This window comes from Sus scrofa, chromosome 1, assembly GCF_054392235.1.
Source record: "Sus scrofa isolate SSC_HxYL_T2T_F1_AM1 chromosome 1, Sscrofa_HxYL_maternal_Yorkshire_Landrace_v2.0, whole genome shotgun sequence".
Classification (NCBI taxonomy): domain Eukaryota; kingdom Metazoa; phylum Chordata; class Mammalia; order Artiodactyla; family Suidae; genus Sus; species Sus scrofa.
In genome coordinates this window covers 170162553-170186040 of record NC_139383.1, presented here as the reverse complement: position 1 = coordinate 170186040, position 23488 = coordinate 170162553, and the positions used below count along the sequence as shown (strand labels likewise).

The 23488-nt window shown below is 35.9% G+C and overlaps 1 protein-coding gene across 12 annotated transcripts in view; it reads right to left on the bottom strand.

Moving 5' to 3' along the window:
• Positions 1-23488, bottom strand: part of PIGN (phosphatidylinositol glycan anchor biosynthesis class N) — a 99210-nt gene that overhangs the window by 33261 nt on the left and 42461 nt on the right. For all 12 annotated transcript variants that reach the window (XM_021099773.2, XM_084977283.1, XM_084977309.1 and 9 more), the window contains 9 exons: positions 21626-21704; positions 20521-20703; positions 15392-15531; positions 11958-12057; positions 11762-11854; positions 10605-10696; positions 7913-8021; positions 4717-4825; positions 2357-2459 (listed from right to left, as the gene is read on the bottom strand). In XM_021099773.2, the coding sequence (XP_020955432.1) occupies positions 2357-2459; positions 4717-4825; positions 7913-8021; positions 10605-10696; positions 11762-11854; positions 11958-12057; positions 15392-15531; positions 20521-20703; positions 21626-21704 (1008 nt within the window). The remainder of the gene's footprint in view (positions 1-2356; positions 2460-4716; positions 4826-7912; positions 8022-10604; positions 10697-11761; positions 11855-11957; positions 12058-15391; positions 15532-20520; positions 20704-21625; positions 21705-23488) is intronic.

Here is a 23488-nt window from a genome sequence, read left to right as displayed (position 1 = left end):
ATTCATTAATAAGGTTATATCTTTAATATTGTAATTTTAGGTGTGATTTTTTTTTTTACTTTTTAGGTTTTCTTAATGTGCTTATGGTAATCTGCTATGGTATCTTTTGACTATGAAATTGATGATTCAAAACACTATAGTACAGGAGTTCCTGCTGTGGCGTGTGGGTTAATGACCTGCTCATCTCTGTGGAGGCGCCGGTTCGATCCCTGGCCTGGTATAGTGGGTTAAGGATCCAGCATTGCTAAAGCTGTGGCATAAGTTACAGCTCCAGTTCAGATTTGATCCCTGACCCGGGAACTTCCATGTGCTGTGGGTGTGCCTGAAAAAGAAAAAACAAAAACACTATAGTATGTATTCCCAATTTAAGTTATATAATTAACTCACTCTACATTATGAAATATTTGGACTCAAAATTCAAATTTAAGTATCCTTTATTTTATAATCTAGCAAATCAGATCTATTTCTAGACTGTATTTTTGAATCTACTATATACTCCTTTAAATCTTTAGATTAAAAGATTTAGATTGCTTTAGAATTTAAAGGTTCAAAAATAAAAAGGGCTTTTTAATTACTAAGTGACTGTGTAGGAGCTGGCACATATATCTGGACCCTCCTAAACATTTACTTCCTTAACACAACCTCTGTGTGTGATCTTAAAGAAACTTGTGTGTTGTCCCAAAATGATGAGTTAGAATAAAAATGATTTTATCTCTGCTTTCTTACCTAGACTAAAAACTTGTGCATATTCTAATTCATATATACTTTGATGGATTCTGATTAAAACTGAATTATTTATCCTGAAATTTCACCAATAAAGGAGAAAAGAGTGAAGAGTTTTAAGATCTTTTATGTTTATCACTCTTAAGTAAGAATATGCTGATAGACTTCAAGTTTTATTTGAAAGTTCAAAGTTCTAAATCCAAGGCAAATCTATCTTAAGATCTTATTAGGTAACTGGTAAAAATTTCCATGCGGCTTATATTACATCTCCATAGCTATGCTCCAGATCTGGTTATGTGGGAGAAAGGAAAAGACAGGTGTGGGGAGCTTTGTTAAGAGAAGGAAGTTTAGTGCCCCACTGGATCATCTCCTATCTAGGGACCACAAGAACTCCTGGGGTCTAGGTCATTTAGGATGTTAGGGTTTACTGTGAGAAGACTTTGAGAATATTCCTGTTTCTAAAATAGGACATCTAAGCTTTCCAAAGAAAGAGCCCAACCAAGTCTTGTACCCAAAATGGCTTTATAAAATCACCTAAACTGGGAATAATCGGTTGATAATACAATGGTAAATCCCTAGGTTTATTCTAACTGGGATCAAGATCCTATATTTGTTGGGTTTTTTTTGGGGGGGGGGTTTGTTTTTTTAAATGGCCACACCAGCGGCATATGGAAGTTCCCAGGCCAGGGGCTGAATCGGAGCTACAGCTGCTGGCCGACATCACAGCCAAGCAACAGGGATCCAAGCCACATCTGTGACCTATACCACAGCTCACCGCAACGCTGGATGCCCAACCCACTAAGTGAGGCCAGGAATCGAATCCTCATGGATGCTAGTCAGATTCGTTTTCACTGCACCACAACAGGAACTCCCAAGACCCTCTATTTGGATCAAATTTTGAAACTGTGTGAGGGTAGTTATTCTATTTGTCTGGTCTATACAGTATTTGCTATAATGTGTATATTTCTCACTCTCATAAGGAGTTAAGTAAAGATGAAATAAAATTCAAAAGCATGTGAAGGATTCTCTTCTTCAAAATAGATGGGAGAGTATGTCATTTGTTTTCAATGAGTTCTAGAGAATATTTCAGAATCCAACCCAAATCAAGCTGTTCTTTTTTGGTTTTGTTTTACAAGAAAATTTCAATCTTCAATGAAAATGGATTCTTTAACATTGGGGAAAATATTCTAAAAGATTTCTGAATCAGAGGGAATATTTGGACTATGATATACGTAAGAGCACAAATAAAAGAAAATATACTCAAACAAGAATGAATAAATCAAAGCATTTAAAGGGCATGAAAGGAATGCAACAAAAACTAAAATTCTTCTAAGTCACTGTCTGAGAACTGAAATTCCTCCACAATCTATCAGAACTTCCTAACACAGTAGGTAAGTGACATTTTCTTAGCAACTTCAGTAAATAAATACAAACACAAAGACAACCAGCAAGACTGTGAAATGATAAAACTTAAGATTAAAGATCAAGTCATATAAAGTTTTTACAGAATCAAATATAATTTATTCCTCAAGATCCATACATTTTTCATTTCCAGAGGTTAAATATTCAGAGAAATGTCAATATATCATTTAAAACTTGCTACTAGAAATTAAAATTTAAAAAGAGTTTATACCCTGTGCTTAGAAGTAGGTAGGTCGACATCAAGGAAAGAAGAATGCTAAATAATCGATCAAACAGAATCGGAGAACTCAGTAGAGGTATGACCAAGGAAGAGGCTGCAATGAAACAAATTTGGGTAATGTTAGAGCAAGGGACACAGGGTATGTGAGTTTAAAGCATTGAATAATACATTATCATTTGAAGCATCTATGGTTTCTGTGACATTTAAAATGAAGCTACATCTGCCCTACTCATTTTGTAAGAAATTTGAAATTTTACATTTTTAATCAAAATTACATTTTGTTTTGTTTTTTTGTAAAAGATTATAATTGTGTAATTTGAGTCTCTCTACATATTATATATAAATATATAACATGATTATATATTTATACATAATTATATGTAATTTTTTTCATTTAAAAATTTACTGAAGTTTAGTTGACTTACAAGGTGTTAAGTTCTGCTGTACAGCAAAGTGTTTCAGTTATACATATATATATATATATATATAAATATTCTTTTTCAGAATCTTTTCCCATATAGATTATCAAAGAATATTGAGTAGAGTTCCTTGTGCTATAGAGAAGATCTACATTTCATCATTTTAACATTTTGGTTCAGATTTTCTCAATTTACTGTAATAACTCCTAAGTGAATAACTTGTCATTTTTAATGTAAATAATACAAAATATTACTCAAGATTCAGCAACTTTTATCCTAATTAGACATTTAGTTCAAAGACAACTTACTCCCCAGAAATTTGATTTTTCCTAGCCTTCTCCTCCCAGTTTTCCCACTGTAAAGTAAGCAATAAGAGTTGTAATGTGCCAGTTAGAATTTCAGAGACAGAAGTGGACTTCACCACACATGAGGGTTGTAATAAAAGTAAACCTATTAAGAGAAATAATTTTCCCCTCAGGAAATGAAAGCAACTACTTCAGTGGGAGAAGGGCAATTGCACTGGGGGAGGGGTAGCAAAATATCATCTCCCCCATCTTTATTTTAGAAAGGAAACGTGAATAATTTCCTAATCCCCGTGGTTAGGATGACATATCTGATCTCCTATTTATCATTTGCCATATATTATTTATATGCTGGTGTATGTTGTATACAGTGCGTATTTGTGAAGTTACGCAGAAAAATGAAAAGACTTTTTTTTTATGTTATAGGTCCCATTCATAATGTTTAGTTTTTCTGTGGATTTGAAAACTAACCCAGCCCTGCAGAATATAAGCTCTAAGAGGGCAGGAACCTGGTTTATATTTACCATTCTCAGGGATTAGAACAACTTCGGAATGTAATACGAACTGAACACATTTTTTTTTTTTTTAAATGAAAGAGCAGTCTCTGATATTGTTGTACAGAATGAATATAAATAGTAACTTTTGTAATTAAGATAATTTAAAAGGGAAGGCCAGTATAATGTCCAAAATGAAATGAAGATTACATAGTGAAAATAAAGTTATACGTACAAGAGCACTTACTGTTCAAGAACAGCTTCCACTTACGCAATGATGAAGGTGTTCGGAAAATGAGCAAATCAAAATTTTCAGAGATACATGTCTGTTTCCTGTTGTATTTTAAAACTTCTGTCTGGATTTTAAGAGCAATCCAAAGAAAGACACTCCTATCCTTAATCCTCTTTTAAGGTAAAGTTCCATCTAATAATCTTTTTCTTTTTTTTTAAATGATGATCAACAAAAATCATTAAAAATGAATAAGTAAATAAATAAATGAAGTTAAACTGCATATCACATCATTCATAGACATTAAAAATTGTCTTTTTTTAAACTGAAAAATCTGGACTTAAAAGTTTGCTCCTGTTTTCTAGTTGGAAGGAAAAGGCGAAGCCCTTAAATGACATTTGTTTACTCTACATGCACATTCTTAAGAATATTATAAATATGTTTTGAAATGTATAACTGCCTTTACAAAATGGATACTGTGTTGGGAGGTGACTAATCAATGTTATTTTCAGCAAGGGAAATATAGATAAAATTTAATTGCTTCCTAGTCCCTGGGTAAGAACTGAGAATTTTTAAAATGACATGAAATTTCAGCATAGGAATCTCCTCACAAAACCCTAATCTCTTCTGGAATCATTTTTATTTTTATCAGGTCTGAGTAAATAGACCGCCTTATTAGCAAGTCATAAATATTCTACCAAGTAACTCTTATTAACACATGAATGCTCACAAAAGTTCTAATTTCCTTTGTCAAATTCCAGTAAGAGATAGAAAAAATATCTGGTTATTATTATTTTCCTGCAAAAAAAATTATTTCTTTCTGTAACAATAATAGAGATGTAAATGGATAATTTCAAGATATGACTTTGATATAAAGTTACCTCATATGGTTTGATTGATCTCTTACCTAATATTATCCAGCTAGCAATCTGATTAGTAAGAGGCAGACCTTGTTTCTTGAGTAGACTATTATGGGTGCCATATACAACACAAATGGAAACCACCACACTCAGCATCTGAAAACATACACAGAAGACGTAAATAAAAAAGAAGGTGGCGTTCCCGTCGTGGCGCAGCAGAAACGAATCTGATTAGGAACCAAGGGGTTGAGGGTTCTATCCCTGGCCTCGCTTAGTGGGTTAAGGATCCGGTGTTGCCAGCTGTTATCTCCAATTGGACCCCTAGCCTGGGAACCTCCATGTGTTGCGGGTGTGGTCCTAAAAAGACAAAAAAAAAAAAAAAAAAAAAAAAAGAAGGTAATGAGAGACTAATTTATGTATTATAAAGAATACTTGGACAAGTGCTTGAACTGGAATCTGGCCAAAATGCTACTAATCTTGGACCAGTTTACTTTCTTGTGGCTAAGTCCAAGAGTCAGAATTCTTGTACTAAGCAAAGGCTCCCCTTTATAAGCATGAAATGAGGTGTTTAACACTTTCATGATATTTTGGCATCCATCATCACACTCTTTCGATTTAGAACTACCTATTACTAATCTGGAAGGTTTCTTAAATCATGGAAATGCAGAGGGTAAAATATTAGTGTACATGGCTGAGTGTCTTCCACCTCTGGCTCTTGCTCACAGTCAAATCTATTTATTCACTTAACACATTTTTGTGACCTGAGTATTCACTGAGGCACTAGCCTACAAGCTAAAGTTTACCAACTCAACACTAGTTTATATATATTCCCTGAAGAATATTGTGCTCCTTTTGTGTCGTTATATGTAGTATTTGTATATATTATATATATATATAATTATATAGAGGAATTCATGCAAATTAATAAAGTTAACATAAAAAGGAATTTTGTAACCAATTTGCCTAATAATTAGGGGTATTTCTAACAAAGTCCATAAGAATTTTAACATGGTATTATAGGTGAATTTTGTCAAAGCTACTATGGGTTTGGTGTAAAGCCAGGTAGTGTACCATTTAAAATGAAAAGATATGTTCCAATGTCTTGATAGGGTCATTTGACAAAAATACTTTTTCTCTAGGGAACCCTCCTGCACTGCTGGTGGGAATGTAAACTGGTACAGCCACTATGGAGAACAGTTTGGAGATACCTTAGAAATCTATACATAGAACTTCCATATGACCCTGCAATCCCACTCTTAGGCATCTATCCGGACAAAGCTCTACTTAAAAGAGACACGTGCACCCGCATGTTCATTGCAGCACTATTCACAATAGCCAGGACATGGAAACAATCCAAATGTCCATCGACAGATGATTGGATTCGGAAGATGTGGTATATATACACAATGGAATACTACTCAGCCATAAAAAAGGATGACATAATGCCATTTGCAGCAACATGGATGGAACTAGAGAATCTAATCCTGAGTGAAATGAGCCAGAAAGACAAAGACAAATACCATATGATATCACTTATAACTGGAATCTAATATCCAGCACAAATGAACATCTCCTCAGAAAAGAAAATCATGGACTTGGAGAAGAGACTTGTGGTTGCCTGATGGGAGGGGGAGGGAGGGGGAGGGATCGGGAGCTTGGGCTTATCAGACACAACTTAGAATAGATTTACAAGGAGATCCTGCTGAATAGCATTGAGAACTATGTCTAGATACTCATGTTGCAACAGAAGAAAGGGTGGGGGAAAAAACTGTAATTGCAATGTAAACATCTAAGGATAACCTGACCCCCTTACTGTACAGTGGGAAAATAAAATTAAAAAAAAATACTTTTTCTCTTTTTATATGTTCTATGTTGTTCTTCTAGAATAAGTTAACATCTCTTAAGTGTTGTATATTTTAATTTTAGAATGCTCTTGGAAATACTATTATCCCAGCTTTATTCTGAGTAAATTTTTAAAAAAGACTCAAATAAGTGTTCTTTTTTATCAGTGTTCTAAATATGGTTTATTTTTTATTGTTTAAAAGAAAAAAAGTGGTTTCCACTCTTATCTACAAAAACAAAAACTATCATTTTATAGAATACAACATTATTCAGGAGTTCCCGGCTCAGTGGTTAACGAATCCAACTAGGAACCATGAGGTTGTGGGTTTGATCCCTGGCCTTGCTCAGTGGGTTAAGGATCTGGAATAGTCAGTGAGCTATGGTATAGGTCACAGATACAGCTCAGATCTGGCATTGTTGTGGCTGTGATATAGGCCAGTGGCTACAGCTCTGATTAGACCCCTAGCCTAGGAACCTCCATATGCCGAGGGAGTGGCCCAAGAAATGGCAAAAGGACAAAAAAAAAAAAAAAAAGAAAAAAAATTATACAATCTTTCACAACCTTATTGGATATTATTCCTACAGGTTAAAAATAGACTGAAGTGCTATTACTGAAAATCATATCTAGTACACAGCATAGCTGGGAACTGATGAGATTTTGAAACTTCAAGTTCAAAATTCTTTTTATCACAACAAAGCCACTAACCAATGTAAAGGTTATTTTCTCCTAGGATGTCATCTGAGGCCTTAAACTGGCTATTCCTCATATAAACATACTCAGTGGCTACTTTCACGTCAAGAAGCTTTTTCCCTGACCCAACAGAGGACAACCCAGAAATTCAGTCCAGATGAGGCCCTTTCAGCTCAACTTTTTGTCAATACAAATGCCTCTTACCTCCTTAATTTCTGCTCTCTAGACATGGGAGAGGGGCTTCCTATTGCCCTTTTTTGTTATTTCATACCTTTCAGAGAACATAGTTCCATGTAACATCTTAAACAGAAAACTTTCTTTGCAGCTGGCAGGTACTGAGTAATATAAACATGATGGCATCTTAAGAACAAGATAATTATGGAGTTCCTGTCGTGGCGCAGTGGTTAACGAATCCGACTAGGAACCATGAGGTTGCGGGTTCAGTCCCTGGCCTCGTTCAGTGGGTTAAGGATCCGGCGTTACCGTGAGCTGTGGTGTAGGTTGCAAATGCAGCTCAGATCCCACGTTGCTGTGGTTCTGGAGTAGGCCGGTAGCTACAGCTCCAATTAGACCCCTAGCCTGGGAAACTCCATATGCCACGGGAGCGGCCCAAGAAATGGCAAAAAGACAAAAAAAAAAAAAAAGAAGATAATTAAATACAACTTTAGTATATAATTAGCAGAATATAGTATTAAAGATCTATAACTGACCTGTAATAGATATAACACCAGCTCTTCATTTACAAAACCATTTTTTCTTCTTATGACAAACGTTAAAACAAGCAGGGATAGCAGAAGAACCAGCAGGCCTGCACCCATTCTGTTTTAAAACAAAATTCACAATTTCACATTTTACGATATTTACAGAATACATATCATATGAAACTATTAGATATTTTTACTCTAATGTAGAGCCTCTCAGGCATTTGGTTTAATCAGATGAAGTAGTAAAATAAATACACAGGTATAACAGGAATAAAAATCTTAGGATAAAGGTATTATAAGGGTGGGGTTATTTTTAACTTCTCAATATTTTAAAAATACCTTTAATCTTATACCTATATTTGATTTTTAAAAACTTTTATGCATAAAACTACTATAATTCTCTGACCTGGAAATACTTACAGAAAATAATATAAAAGACAGCTTGAAAAAATAGCAGTACGTACATCGTACATTTTCTGACTATGAGCATTTCCTCACACAAAAGGAAAATCTACACTTATAACCCACAAATTGTTCCTTTCTATCATTGACCTTGGTGCTTTCCACAGCTATTTCTGGCTAAAGGAAAGGTAGGACAGTGGTCAAAAAAGTAGCATGTGAGGGCTGTGGCTCTGGCGTACGCTGGCTGCTACAGCTCCGATTTGACCCCTAGCCTGGGAATCTCCATATGCCGCAGGAGTGGCCCTAGAAATGGCAAAAAGACAAAAATAAATAAAGTATAGAGGGAAACAACATAATCCTTAAAAATATGAATTAGATTTTTCATGATTTAAAAAGTTTGCTTCCTGAATTAATCTTTACTAGAATAGGTACGTGCCAAATTTCTTTTATTTATTTTTATTACTCAATGAATTTATTACATTTACAGTTGTACAATGATCATCACAATCCAATTTTATAGGATTTCCATCCGACAACCCCAGTGCATCTCCCCACTCCCCAAACTGTCTCCTTTGGGAACCATCTTTCAAATTCTGTGACTCAGCCAAATTTCTATGGAGACCATTAATATAATTTCTTTTCCTTTTAGCATATGATAAGTCCTGTTCAACCATGTCAACAATGCTTGAGCAGGACAGGCAGGCAGAGACTGATGAATGGAAGGAGTGGGGCTTTATAGAGAAAAAAACAAGCACTCACAGAGCAATGGGAAGTAAACAATACATTAAAATGTTTGAATTCATCTTCACACATACTATTTAGTTTATGACAGCTGCAAAACATTTTCACTTAGCAACTAATAAAGAATGACTTAGATAAAAGTCTTTAGAATTCAATGTAATTTTTTGGACTTTGATAATAAAGTAACTTATTAGCAGAGCCTCAAAAATGGAATAATTCCTAATCTATTCCATATTGTCATTCTCACAGAAGTGAGATAAAATGTGTTAATTTATAGATAACAAACACTTTAAAATTAACACATATTTTAAAAAAACTGTTTAGTTAATCTTCTTCCAGACAAAAAAGATAAACACTCATCTATTAAAGACTAGGTTAGAATGCTAAAAAAATCTGCTTACACAAGAGTTCAAAAGAAAGTAACATAGACAATTACATGATTAGAAAATAAGAGAGGAAATGTTAAGTGAAATAGTGATCATTTTGCTTGCCAAACACACACATAGCTGGTAGATTATGTGGTAATAATTTCAAGTTAAAAATAAAGGTAACCAACTATTTTACAGATTTGTTCAGGATATATTGAAGAGAAATAAATACAACAGCAGAATGGAGAATTCGGGTAAGTTATATAGAATTTTCTAACCACTTAAGTGACAAAACATGAGAAAGTTGTCAAGGTACACAGTTTCTTCCCCTGGAAATCTTTACCTTCATATTAGAAGAAAGTTTCATTTTTCTAAGACATTTAAAATGTGGATATGTTAAAAAAAAAAAAAAGAAAAGAAAATTTTCAGAGTTCCCATTGTGGCAGAGTGGAAATGAATCCAACTAGGAACCATGAGGTTTCAGGTTCAATCCCTAGCCTCACTCAGTAGGTTAAGGATCCGGTGTTGCCAAGAGCTGTGGTGTAGGGTTGCAGACACGGCTTGGATCTGGCATTGCTGTGGCTATGGCGCAGGACGGCAGACCCCTAGCCTGGGAACCTCCATATGCTGCAGGTGCAGCCCTAAAGAGAAAAAAAAGTAAAATGTGGATATGCTTAAGGGCAAAGACAGAGATTACATCAATCATCAAAGGCTTCTGGACCCTTTAATTTTGGAAAAAGAACATTTTTTAATGTGAAACCTTTTACTAATTCTCCAATATAAGAAATGCACAAAAGCTTTTTTTTTCTTAGTTATCACTGGCACAATTTCATTTTTTATGAAGACCCAGAAGCATCCCCAGGGAAGTTGAATGCCTCTCAAAGCCTGGGTCATAATTATGACTAATAGGAGTTCCCTGATGGTGGTTAAGGATCTGGTATTGTCACTACTGTCGCTTGGGTCACTGCTGTGACCGGGGTTCAGTCTCTGTCCTGGGAACTTATGCATGCTATGGGCATGGCTAAAAGAAAAAAATATTATGACTAATGGTTTGATATTAGTATTTCAACTTCTAGTTCATTCATGTGATTTTAAACTCATGACCAAACATCATGTTCATGTTTTATAGAGCTGACTGAGAAGAACAATTGCCTTAAAAAGAAAATAAGTTAAAATGTTGTTCATACACTAGAAAGATATCTGGCTTTCGTCCTACAACAGGCATCAGTGGGAACACTGCCAGGAGCAAACAGAAGAAAATCCAACTCAGTGAGGTGCTCTAAAATAAAGAAAAAAAATTATCTTTAGACAATTATGGTACAGAAAACTGTATTCAGTGTTTCACAGATTACATGGCTGTGAAACTAAAAGGAAAAGCCAAAGCCTTATATCTACTTACTTTAAAAAGTAATATGGTTACTGTTTGTGAAGGACTTGTTATAATAGTTACTGTAGTTGGTGTGATACAGACAATGCCTCATTTAATTCTCACAATAACCTCAAGAGGGAGATTATATTATTCATGGTATTTCAGAGGAGGAAACCAAGCTCAGAGATGTTAAAGTGAAAGTAGCATCAGATCTGTGACTAATAAATGAAACAGCCAGGATTTAAACTTAGGTCTGCCATTTCCAATCAAGCAATTCATTCAATTATGTCCTGCCATATATTGAGGACATCTTTAAGAAGGCTGGCCTGCAATCATTTGATTGCATCTAGGAGGGAAATAAGTTAAAACACTTTTATAATTAGATTAAGACAAAAAAAATCATTGATCATCCCATTAATTGAAAAATTTTATAGGTTCTCATGGGGTAGAAAGAAGATATTTCTATCTTGCAGTTTCCTCCACCAGAAAGCATCAAAGTGGAAACATGAGAATATTCTTTGTAGGAGCACACTGTAATGACCTACATAGTTAAAGGAAGAAAATCAGGTGTAATTATATTTTAAACTAATCTGTCATTAATATATACTTCTCCAGAGAAAGAATGAGATGGCTCCGGACCAGGAGGGAGATGAGTCCTCTGACTTGAGTCCAGAGCGTGGCCCCTTATGCCACCTCGCTGCCCTGGGCAGTTCCTCCTGGCTTTTAGATAGTTGAGGCTAGAGCAATCTAGGAAGTGCTTCAGAGAAGGATGCAAGACAGTTTACTTTGATGTGAAAGTCTATATGAATCACTGAAACCTTAAAGTCAATGCTAGTCCTTCTGTCAAAAGGACCCGGCTATTTTCATAAGGACATATTCTACCTTTCCTTAAGAAAATGAACAATTCCCTGAGTTAAACACATATCAAGACAAAGTCGCTATGAATCCATCCAACATTGAAGTGAGCACCTGTACCTTTGCTCGAGTCCACAGTGGAGTGATAAATGGCCAACCTGCAAATGCGATGAGTCCAGCTGTAAGCATATAGCGGTAGAAAAAACTGACAACCTAGTAATGCAATCCAAAGAAGAAAGGGAAAATGAAGCCATTTCAAAGGAGTAACACGTGTACAAAAGACTTGGAAAATGTTATAGGGTGGTAAATTACTTACTAATACTTCAACTCCCAGGATAAAGAGTAACAAGTATCCAACAAAGTGATTTGGAGGGTTGGTCAACAATAATGTGACAAAGTCTTGAATAACTGGAAATCTGTTTGACAAGATTATTTATAAAAAGATTATTTATAATCTATACTAAATGTAAAGAATTACGTCTCATACAGTAAAAAAATATAAATTTTGTGCATAGACATCAAGGAATTCTGAATTCATAGATTTTTCAATAACTAAGATAATCTCTAACAGATTTGTTTCAGTGGGTTTATCTACCTAAATCTCTTTTTGAAACATGGAAGTATTTTAATAAAAATGTAACTTCTGAATTAATTTGATAATGATCACAAAAATTTGCTCGTTTTTTTATAAACATTAATGACAAAAAATGAGTCTCATTTGATCTCAGTATGAATATGGGCACATACAATTACAGATAGAATATCAGAAATAAAATACAATGAACTCAAATGAATAAAAAGTGAACATTTTAAAAATTCACTAAGGTTAATTTTATACTGAAATCCCATCTGCCTTAATAAAATGAAGGTAGGTTTTCCTAAATTAGGTAAAGAAATTTTTTTTTCTTTTGTCTTTTTAGGGCTGCACCTGTGGCGTATGGAAGTTCCCAGGCTAGGGGCTGAATTGGAGCTGCAGCTGCTGGCCTATGCCACAGCCACAGCAATGTGGGATCCAAGCTGCGTCTTCGACCTACACCACAGCTCACAGCAATGTCGGATCCTTAACCCATTGAACAAGGCTAGGGACTGAACTGCATCCTCATGGATACTAGTTGGCTTTGTTAACCACCAAGCCATGACAAGAACTCTGAGAAAATTTTAACTGCACTTTTTCACTGGACTAAAGAACCTTTTCCAAACTAGTTTAAGATGTCACTAAATGTACACTAATTGCAATTAAATGTGAATTCATAACCATTAAAAATGCATTACATACTTCAGTACTTTTTATATTTCATCACTGGAAAAAAATTTTAGCATTTGTAGTGCATTATTAAGTAGGCAATTATAAAAGGTCAGTATCATTTAGTTTATAGCCATTTTCTTATTGAAAACAGTGGTTACATTAATGCCATCAGGAGTTCCCGTTGTGGCTCAGTGGAAATGAATCTGACTAGCATCCAAGAGGAGGCAGGCTCGATCCCTGGCCTTGCTCAGTGGGTTAAGGACCTGGCATTGCCATGAGCTGTGGTGTAAGTCGAAGATGTGGCTCGGATCTGGCGTTGCTGTAGCTGTGGTGTAGCTCTGATTCAATCCCTAGCCTGGGAACCTCCATATGTCATGGGTGTAGCCCTAAAAAGCAAAGCAAAAAAAAAAAAAGAAGCCTTCAAAATGAGTAAGGTGACATATAGAAAAGCCAACACCAGTAAAAAGGAGAATGCTTCTTTTATTCTCAACAGTGATGATTCTGTAAAATCATTTAGTTTTTTTTTTCCTAGAAGAAAAGTCAAGTTTTATGTTTTATTTTCTTTATAAGCTATCAAAAAGATAACGAGAGAACACAACTACTTTCAAAATCACATTGTCTCTTTTTTTTTTCTTTTTTTATGACCATATCTGCAGCATGTGGAAGTTCCCAGGCCAGGGGTCGAATCAGAGCCCACAGGCACAGCAATACCAGATCTGAACCACATCTGTGACCTTTGCTGCAGCTTGCAGCAATGCTGGATGCTTAACTCACTGAGCAAGGCCAGGGATCAAATCTGAATCCTCACAGACACCATGTCAGGTTCTTAACCTGCTGAGCCACAACGGGAACTTCCACATTATCTCTTAAAGTTTAAATATATATGTGTTCTTCATAAGTAGAACATTTAATAATTCAGGAGGGAACTTTGGATAAAACCTTTCATTCTGAAAAATTTTAAACCAGAGTAAATGACATTCTTGTCTTTTTGCCTTATACTTTAAAATATTAATATTTAAAATATTTTAATATTAATTTTTATTTTTGATGTTAAGAAGAGGTGGTCAAAGCTGGAGTAACAGAAGTTAGAATAAAAACACATGTTGCGTTATTACAAACAGGCTGGCTAATCCTGAAAATACCCTTATTCTGGGTTGTTATTCTATGGTCAGCTTTTGGGGTCTGGTTTGCTTAAAGGATGCCCAAGACCAAGTTTAACTTCTAGATTACTGGTGTAAATATAGAGGGCAACAAGATCTGCACCATAACCCTCGTTGGCTAGGAGTGTGAACCAGCCCAACATTTTAGTGGTTTTGTTTTAAAGTGCTTGAAATTCACATGAGAGCTCTACCTCTGATGTGTTCTACAATGGTAAGAACCCATTTCAAGTCCAACTTGTGAGGAAGCACTTCAAAGTAGAGCCACAGCACATGTGAATAATCTCCCCTAATCCCTGTATGTACACATTACTAGATTGAATTACAAACTTTCATTCATCTAGGTTTACATGACAGCTAGGAAAAGAAGAGCAAAAATGTGTGGGATGAAAGCATGCAAACTGCTTTGTGAAATAGGGAGATACACTGGAAACTGGGATGATGAGACAAGATCAAAATGTAAGTCACGCCTGGTAACCTATTATCATTTAATTTTTACTCCAGATTTTTCTTATAAAAGATACACAAAGAAGGGAATGATGTCAATACTACCTCTGGGCAATAAAGATGAAGAGGGAAAAGAAAAACAAAAAGGATATTTATATGCAACATTTATGCTATTATGAATGAAATGAGAGGGCTTGGAGATTTGATGGTATTATATACTTTCATGACTTATGCTAGGAAATCTAATGCATTTTATTTATTTATTCATTTATATTGTCTTTTGTCTTTTTTTAAGGGCTGCACCTGCAGCATATGGAGGTTTCCAGGCTAGGGGTCTAATCAGAGCCGACCTACGTCAGAGCCACAGCAACATGGGATCTGATGAGCTGCATCTGTGACCTAGACCACAGCTCATGGCAATGCCGGATCCTTAACTCACTGAGCGAGGCGAGGGATGAAACCCGCAATCTCATGGTTCCTAGTCAGGTTCGTTTCCACTGCGCCACAACAGGAACTCCTCTAATGCATTTTATTTTATTTTATTTTATTATTATTATTTTTTTTGGTCTTTTTTTAGCTATTTCTTGGGCCACTCCCGCGGCATATGGAGGTTCCCAGGCTAGGGGTCAAATCGGAGCTGTAGCCACCGGCCTAGCCAGAGCCACAGCAACACCGGATCTGAGCCGAGTCTGCAACCTACACCACAGCTCACGGCAACGCCAGATCGTTAACCCACTGAGCAAGGGCAGGGACCGAACCCGCAACCTCATGGTTCCTAGTCGGATTCGTTAACCACTGCGCCACGACGGGAACTCCTTTTTTTTTTTTTTTCCCCTTAATGCATTTTAAATACAAATTTAACTGTCAGTGAAAAACAAGACCGCAAGATGTGTTACTTACTCTCTTAGAACGGCATACCATATTGGCAATGGCAGCAAACAATAGACATAGTAAGTCCAGGGACAGGCTTGAAGCAGCAGGAAAAGTGCCACTAAAAGGCCAAGAGCTACAAAACTACAAAGCAGGAGATGGCTTGGTTTCTGAAAGTCAAACAAAACATTGACAACACTCAAAACTCATGCTAATTGATAGGTTTTTTAAAAAAGAGATTTTATAAAGAAAATATATTACATTCTTTCAACTAGATGATTAAGAACTGCATTTTAAAAAAATCTGTCATTGGAGAAGCATATTATAGAAGAAAAAAACTGGAGAACCTGGGATGCTTGCAATTAGGCAATTCTCTATTTAAAATGACTATGTTCTAAAGTTTGTTTGCAAGTAACCTGTTTGGCACTCTGAACATATTTCTCCTTAGTAACAATTTTAGAAATGTTGACTGAGTTCACTGACTAGCCCACAAAAGCCCACTGAATAGACAATAAACTGTGGGAGCTAATCTTCATTTGGAACAATGCTTCCATCTATCCGAGCTTTAACTTGACATGCTGCCCACGCTTCTCCCTCCACGGCCCAACCACAGTAGTTCATTCAGTCCTATCTTCTCTTCCTAACCACCTGCCAAACAAAAAGAAGCTCCTCAATGTCAGTCACTAGTGATGGCCTCCATGGGCCGGGCAGGAGGTAATGATGCTCTGGGGCATGAGTAATGATGTAAAGGTCTGGGACAGAAATTCCGATAACTGGGAAAAGAATACAGTTATGGAAAGTTGTGATGCTAAGAACAGTACAGGAGGAAAAACAGGATTGGAGGGGTCACATTGTGCTCTCTTGCCTCCATGCCTTGTTTTCTCTCTCTGTTTTCCCCTTGCTTTGCTACCTAAGCTAAATAAGATGAAAATTAAGAATTACCTTCTGGAGAGGGGAGATTAGGGTAGAAAAGTAAAAGTTTTTTCCCTTTTATAATTCATCTCCTCTGGCATAAAGTGTCACAAGGGAAGTAAAGAAGACAAGATAAATTAGGGCAGAGTTGTAAAAATGAAGGTGAAACACAGCCTTGTGATCAAGAGTTTGGAACCACACAGACCAGAATTCAAATCTGGCTCTGTCACTTGCTCACTGTATGACCATGGACAAAGAGCAAAACCTAGATTCTGAGACAATTTCACCACATCTATAAAATGGGACTAATAATTCCCTGTTTATGAAGGTTAGTAATGCTTAAATGAAATTATGTAAAGAGCTTATTAACAAAATGCCCAGAATATTACTATTGCTTTATAAACAATGGTTACAAATATCACCTTTACTTTTCTTATCTCCTCCTCTACTTCTGTGCATTATTCCCAGAAGTTACTACAGAAACCAACAGTGGAAGTGGAGATGGGCGAGAAGCAGCGGAGGTCCCAGAGCAAGGGGATGGAAGAAGGGGCAAATCTCAAACAGATATGGACAGGTAGAGTCTCTAAGGCTAAAAATGCCTGAGGCAGGTATTCACCGTGGTAAATGGAATTGGTTTCACATCATTCTGACAAGAGTAAAATAATAAGAAAATAAGTTTAAAAGAGTACCTAAAAAGACATTCATAGAACTTTCTAGAGTCAGTACAATACCATATAATTATTTAATCCTTTGACCCATAGAGTAATAGACATTACAGATAAACATCTAACTGTAGGAACCTAAATCAAAAAGAAATCTGTTCAGCCGAAGTAAAAGTGGAAAGGATTTTAAATAACAGGACTGCGGGGCATTTTTTTTACCTCATCATGAATTAACTCTCTGCCTCCCCAGACCTTCTAAAAAACATCTTATGATAATGAACTATGCTGTGTGCTTGTGATTGCTCCTCCATCCAACCATTATTAGGTCACACACTCTACTCCATGCTCTGTTCTAGGTGCTGGTCTTCAAGGAGTTTAAATCGTACAGATGGAGACGGAATTATAGAACTTGGCTTAAGGGGTTAACATTTTGAGACTTTACTAAGTAATGAGAGAATGAGGAAAGCACATGGCAAAATAAGGATACTTATGAAAGCAAAAGATATCTTAACTAACAAAAGCAAAGGAGAAGAGTATATGTTAGATGCAGAGTTCAATTAAAAGGTGTTGCGACAAATTACACTTAGAAAGAATGTGCACTACAGACTTGTCTGTAATAGAAATAAATTAGAAATGACCCATATAGGGAGTTCCTGCCATGGTACAGTTAAGAATCTGACTGCAGTGGCTTGGGTTGCTGCAGAAGTGCAAGTTCAATCCCCTGATTGGCTCAGTGGGTAAAGTATCTGGTGTTGCCGCATCTACAACATAGTTGCATTTCAGCTCAAATTCAATCCTTGGCCCAGGAACTTCAATATGCTGTGGGTACAGCCATAAAATTAAAAAAAAAAAATATATATATATATATATATAAATATTCTACTGGTCTGTTTCTCTGGTTTAACTCTAACTGATATAACAACTCTTCATTAAATAAAATCTAAACTCTAAAATCTAAATTCTAAATAAAATCTAAACCTTTGATTACTTCAGCCTAATCTATATGGTGAGTATTATCTCTTATTATTAGTCCCTTGAACAAATCTCCCAAATTCTACCCAAACTGAAGTACTTATTTTGAGGGTAGCATAGTGTAGAAAGAGCATTAACTTAAGAATTAGGAGATATTAGTCCTGTCATTTAACACTTGTGTCCTTAGAGAAGACATTTGTCCCTGTGAGCCTAAATTCCCCCATCCATATTATGATAATCATAACCACTAAATTTAGGGTAGTATTAAGCATAACTGAATAACAATGTAAAACACCCAGGACTGTCCTAGAATAGCACAGTTTAACTTATACTACTTATTATCCCAGCATAAAAATACATTTTCCCAACTCTGCCTCTGTTTATATCACTCAATTTGCTTTTAATTCTCATCCTGTCACTATAGCCTTATGTCAAATTTCTGCCAAGACTTACTTTTTCCTACTACCATCACCCTAGCTAAAGTGATATTTCCTTTGTATCACACTCAAGTACTCAACACATATTAACCTTGTCAAACATTTGTCTTTTGTAATGCAGTGTAGTATAATGACCTATACTTGATAAGGTGGTTATATGTGTACATCTCCTACCTACTTGATTTAATTCTAAGCTCCTTAAGGACAGAATCTGAATTTTGTATTTCTTGTTTTATCCTATGCAGCATTGTGCTATGCACTCAATAATTAAATATTCTCTGCATTATCAGAATCCTAGCTGGATGGCCTTTTGCAAGTTAAACAGCTGCAGTTTCCTCTTTTGTACAGAAAAATTATAATGCCTACTTTCAGCACTGTTATGAGTTTAAAATGGCAAAATAAATTTCAAAACCCAGCTGAATGCCGAGATGTATCCATTACTAAAACACTTTTGTTTTTGTCTCTTTTCCTACCATGTAAGAAATTATTTCTATTCCAGCCAATTTCACATTCATTCAAATAATGAAAATTACTTGGGGGAAATGATTTAAGATGCATTAAAGCATTGTAAAAAATGGGATAAACACTACTGTTCTTCCTTCCATTACAGAAAAGTAAAATATAAAATTGAAAAAAGTTACCAATGGAAATGTATGCAGATAATTATTATTAATAATACACCATCCAGATAAATTTTTAGAGGACTTGGACATGGTAATAATCATTGCAATGAATGAAGGAAAAGAAATGGAAGTGGCATATTCTCCCCAGTAAATGACAGTAATATATTTTAAAGGAGTAAAGTGATTTTCTTGTTTTGTTCATTTTTGTCTTTTTAGGGCTGCACTCATGGCATATGGAGGTTCCCAGGCTATGGATTGAATCGGAGCTATAGCTGCCAGCCTACATCACAGCCTCAGCAACGCCAGCCAGATCTGAGATGCGTCTGAGACCTACACCACAGCTCTCAGCAACGCTGGACCCTCAACCCACTGAGTGAGGCCAGGGATTGAACCTGCATCCTCATGGATGCTAGTCATATTCATTTCCGCTGAGCCACAAAGGGAACTCCGAGTAAAGTGTTTTAATATAGTAAGACTATATATGTACTGTTATGTTTTCTCAGGTATATAAAGTACTATTAAAGAGGGGTGTTTTGTGGTTTTGTTTTTATATTGAAAGCATAGTAAACTAGGGACTAATTCTTTTTTTTTCCTTTTTGGCCTTGTCCATAGCATGCAGAAGTTCCTGGGCCAAGGATCGAACCCACACCACTACATTGATAATACTAGATCCTAAACCTGCTGAGCCATGAGGGAACTCTGGGACTAATTCTTAAAATGAGGATAAACAGAAAGTTCTAAAAATTTGTACTTAAGAATTTCACAAAGATGAAAAGGGCAAGGATAATTCCAGAAAAACATATATCATTTTAAAAGGAACACTCTGAATAAGTGATTTTATTTCTTTCTAGCTTTTTTTTTTTTTTTTTTTTTTTTGTCTTTTGTCTTTTGTTGTTGTTGTTGCTATTTCTTGGGCCGCTCCCGCGGCATATGGAGGTTCCCAGGCTAGGGGTCCAATCGGAGCTGCAGCCACCGGCCTATGCCAGAGCCACAGCAACGCGGGATCCGAGCCGCGTCTGCAACCTCCACCACAGCTCACGGCAACGCCGGATCGTTAACCCACTGAGCAAGGGCAGGGACCGAACCCGCAACCTCATGGTTCCTAGTCGGATTCGTTAACCACTGCGTCACGACGGGAACTCCTTCTTTCTAGCTCTTAACTTTATATCAGATAAAGTTAAATATATTGCTTTGAATTGTTTTCTGACTACCTGTACTGTAGAAAGATATGGAATACTTACAACATGCTAAGCAATTATAAAAATAAACAGAAAATCAGCACAGTTAATGCCATATGTGAATTTAAATGATACGGCTACCTTTATAGCCCTCCTAAGTTATAGGACCATCATTATTGATGCAATCTTTCACCAACTAAAGAAACAGAGATTACTGAGAAAAAAAGTCCCAATACAACAAGAGCAAATGAAATAGTTAGCTTAGTACATGTACATTATAAGAACTCATTACCGTTGACCTCATTTAATTTCTTTCCTCAGTCATAGTGATTTTACACCATTATCCGAATTTTTCATTGTATTTTCTGAACATACCTTGACTTCTTTACTAACACCTATGGTAAGGTTGCAATGAGACTTGATGATCAATAAAGAAGCATAAGATGTCCATCCCACAAAACCAAGAACAACATTGAAGCCCAAAAAGAATCTGTCGTAAGTGTGATAATAGGATAATCCTTTTAATGCAAGATTAATCAGCTCCTTGCAAAGGGAGACCTATGGAGAAAGAAAAATAAAATGACACATGGAAAGAATTTAAAAAATCTAAATTTCAAAGGAAGGAAATTATTAAAATTAAAGTAACTGTAGATGATGGATCAAGAACAGATTTTAGTTGTTCAAGGATCTTACTGAAGCATAAGAAAATTTCCTGAATAAAATGAATTTTTAAATCTTAATAAGAAAGGGCATTTTAAATGCAAGATATCTATGAGATGTGTAGTGATTTTAAATGATTTATTCCGTTGAAATTATCTTCAGATGACATATGAAAGAAATGGCTAATATAGGTGCCAAATAATAGATGCCCACATTTACATCTTTTGACTTCTCATATCAGATTACACAAATCAGTTACAAAACATTATTAAAATAACAATATTTTAGAGACAAAGAATAGCTTGCCATTTTAAAACCATAACAAAAATAAGCATTAGAAATGCATCATACTACATAGGCAATTTTAGAAACTAAAAATAGAATTCTTCCTTATTTTAAAATTATATGAGACCATTTAACAAAGAGAAAATTAATGAAAAACATAGTGGGGTAGGAGTTGGGAAAAGTCAAAGCTTCACTATGAATCATTAAGCTTCTAATAGTGTGAAGCTAATTCTAAATGCACAAATATGTCATGTTCTAAAATACTGTGCATAAGTAGGGTGGCAGAAGCTTGGAATACACTTCCTCATTAGAGAAAATGGCAATTGTTCATTTCCAGTGTTAATGATAAGAAGTTTACATTATCTGAAACAAGAGAAATATGTCCATGGATAAAGCAGCTACATAGGAAATTCAACCCTTCCTTGAGGGTTCAGGAAAGCTCCCAGGCCTGTCCACTGTGCTTTCCACCATCATTCTTGCCCCATCCCATACCTGAATGATCAGCTATTTATATATACGAGGCCTACACACTTACTGCTTCATCATACTTCTTTTGTTTTATATAAGATCTTGCTTTTCTTAAAATGTTGATCTGCTTAGAATCAGAAAGTGACCTACACAAGAAAAAAAAATGGTTTAGGTTTAAAATATTTCCTCATTTCAATTATATTTTTTCTTGGTTTTTCTGTTTGTTTGTTTAACTGAAAATAAAAGGATGGTCAAAATTGAGAAACCAGAGAAACAAACCTACCCTGAGCCAAATTATATCAAATTATATCTTTCAAGAAACAGCTTATTGTTAAATTTGGTTTTTTTGATTCAAAGTTTCAACTACCAAACTCCACTTATGACAATCATATACTACATCATTGGAGGAAATGAAACGCTCTGGTTAACAAAGATATTCTGATTAAATTAATGTAATCAATGGAAAAGCAAACGAATGGTCTGCATTACAACGCTCATCCCTCTCATGCTCATGGTAGACATAACAGACAAGGCAGATTTACTGTGGTGCTTTGTACCCGAGTCAGGCAGGGCCTGAGAATTTGCATTATCAAAGAGATCTAGGCAGGAATTCCCATCATGGCACAGCAGAAACGAACCCGACTAGGAACCATGAGGTCGTGGGTTCGATTCCTGACCTTGCTCAGTGGGTTAAGGATCCAGCGTTGCCGTGAGCTGTGGAGCTGTGGTGTAGGTCACAGATGCAGCTTGGATCTGGCGTTGCTGTGACTGTGGTGTATGCCGGCAGCTGTAGCTCCGATTAGACCCCTAGCCAGGGAACCTCCATGTGCTGCAGGTGTGGCCCTAAAAGACAAAAAAACAAAAAACAAAAAACAAAAAACAGATCCAGGCATAGCATAACCAGCAAGTAAAGTTAGTGAACAGTGTGAACCTATCTGCTATTTTTTTTATTACACCATATACGTTTTTGGTTCCATTATCTTATATTTCTCGTTCCACCATTTCTCTGTCCTAAGGTTTACCAAAGTAGAAAACTTAAATACATAGGAAATACTCCTAATACTGCATAATTAATTTTTAAATAAGTATATTTAAACAGAAAATTGAACATGGACTGCTTAAGCAAATACTTTCACTTTCCAAAAGTGTCAAAAAAATTATTTAAGAATATATTAGGTTGGAAGTTCCCATTGTGGTTCAGCAGGTTATGAACTTGACTAGTATGCATGAGGATGCGGGTTCAATCCCTGGCCTCGCTCAGTGGGTTAAGGATCCAGTGTTGCCCTGAGCTGTGGTGTAGGTCACAGATGTGGCTTGGATCCCATTTTGTTATGGCTATGGCCAGCAGCTGCAGCTCTGATTTGACCCCTAGCCTGGAACTTCATATGTCATGGGTGCAGCCCTAAAAAGCAAAAAAAAAAAAAAAAAAAAAAGAATATATTATGCTGGATCTTGTGAAATCTATATATATATATATAAATTTTTTTTTGGTCTTTTCAGGGCTGTACCTGTGCCATATGGCTAGGTGTCAAATGGGAGCTGTAGCCGCCATCCTACCATAGCTCATGGCAATACAGGATCCTTAACCCAACTAAGCAAGGCCAGGGATCAAACCTGCATCCTCGTGGATGCTAGTCAGATTCATTTCTGCTGAGCCACGATGGGAACTCCTGAAATTGATATTTTTGTATGTCAAAAATGACTAAATTAAATTCTGGCAATTTCATGGCTCAACATATAATCATTTGTCTTCTTTCCACTTGGTTCAGCAGCTTCTAAAGAGTTAAGATGGAGATTTATAGAAAGGACATCTTAAAAGCAATGTCACTCATTTGGGTAGGGTCATAGACATCTTTCAAAATCTGAAACTCGATCTAGAAACTAAACATAAACCCAAATCTTAAGTGTAACTTCAGAAAATTCATGAACC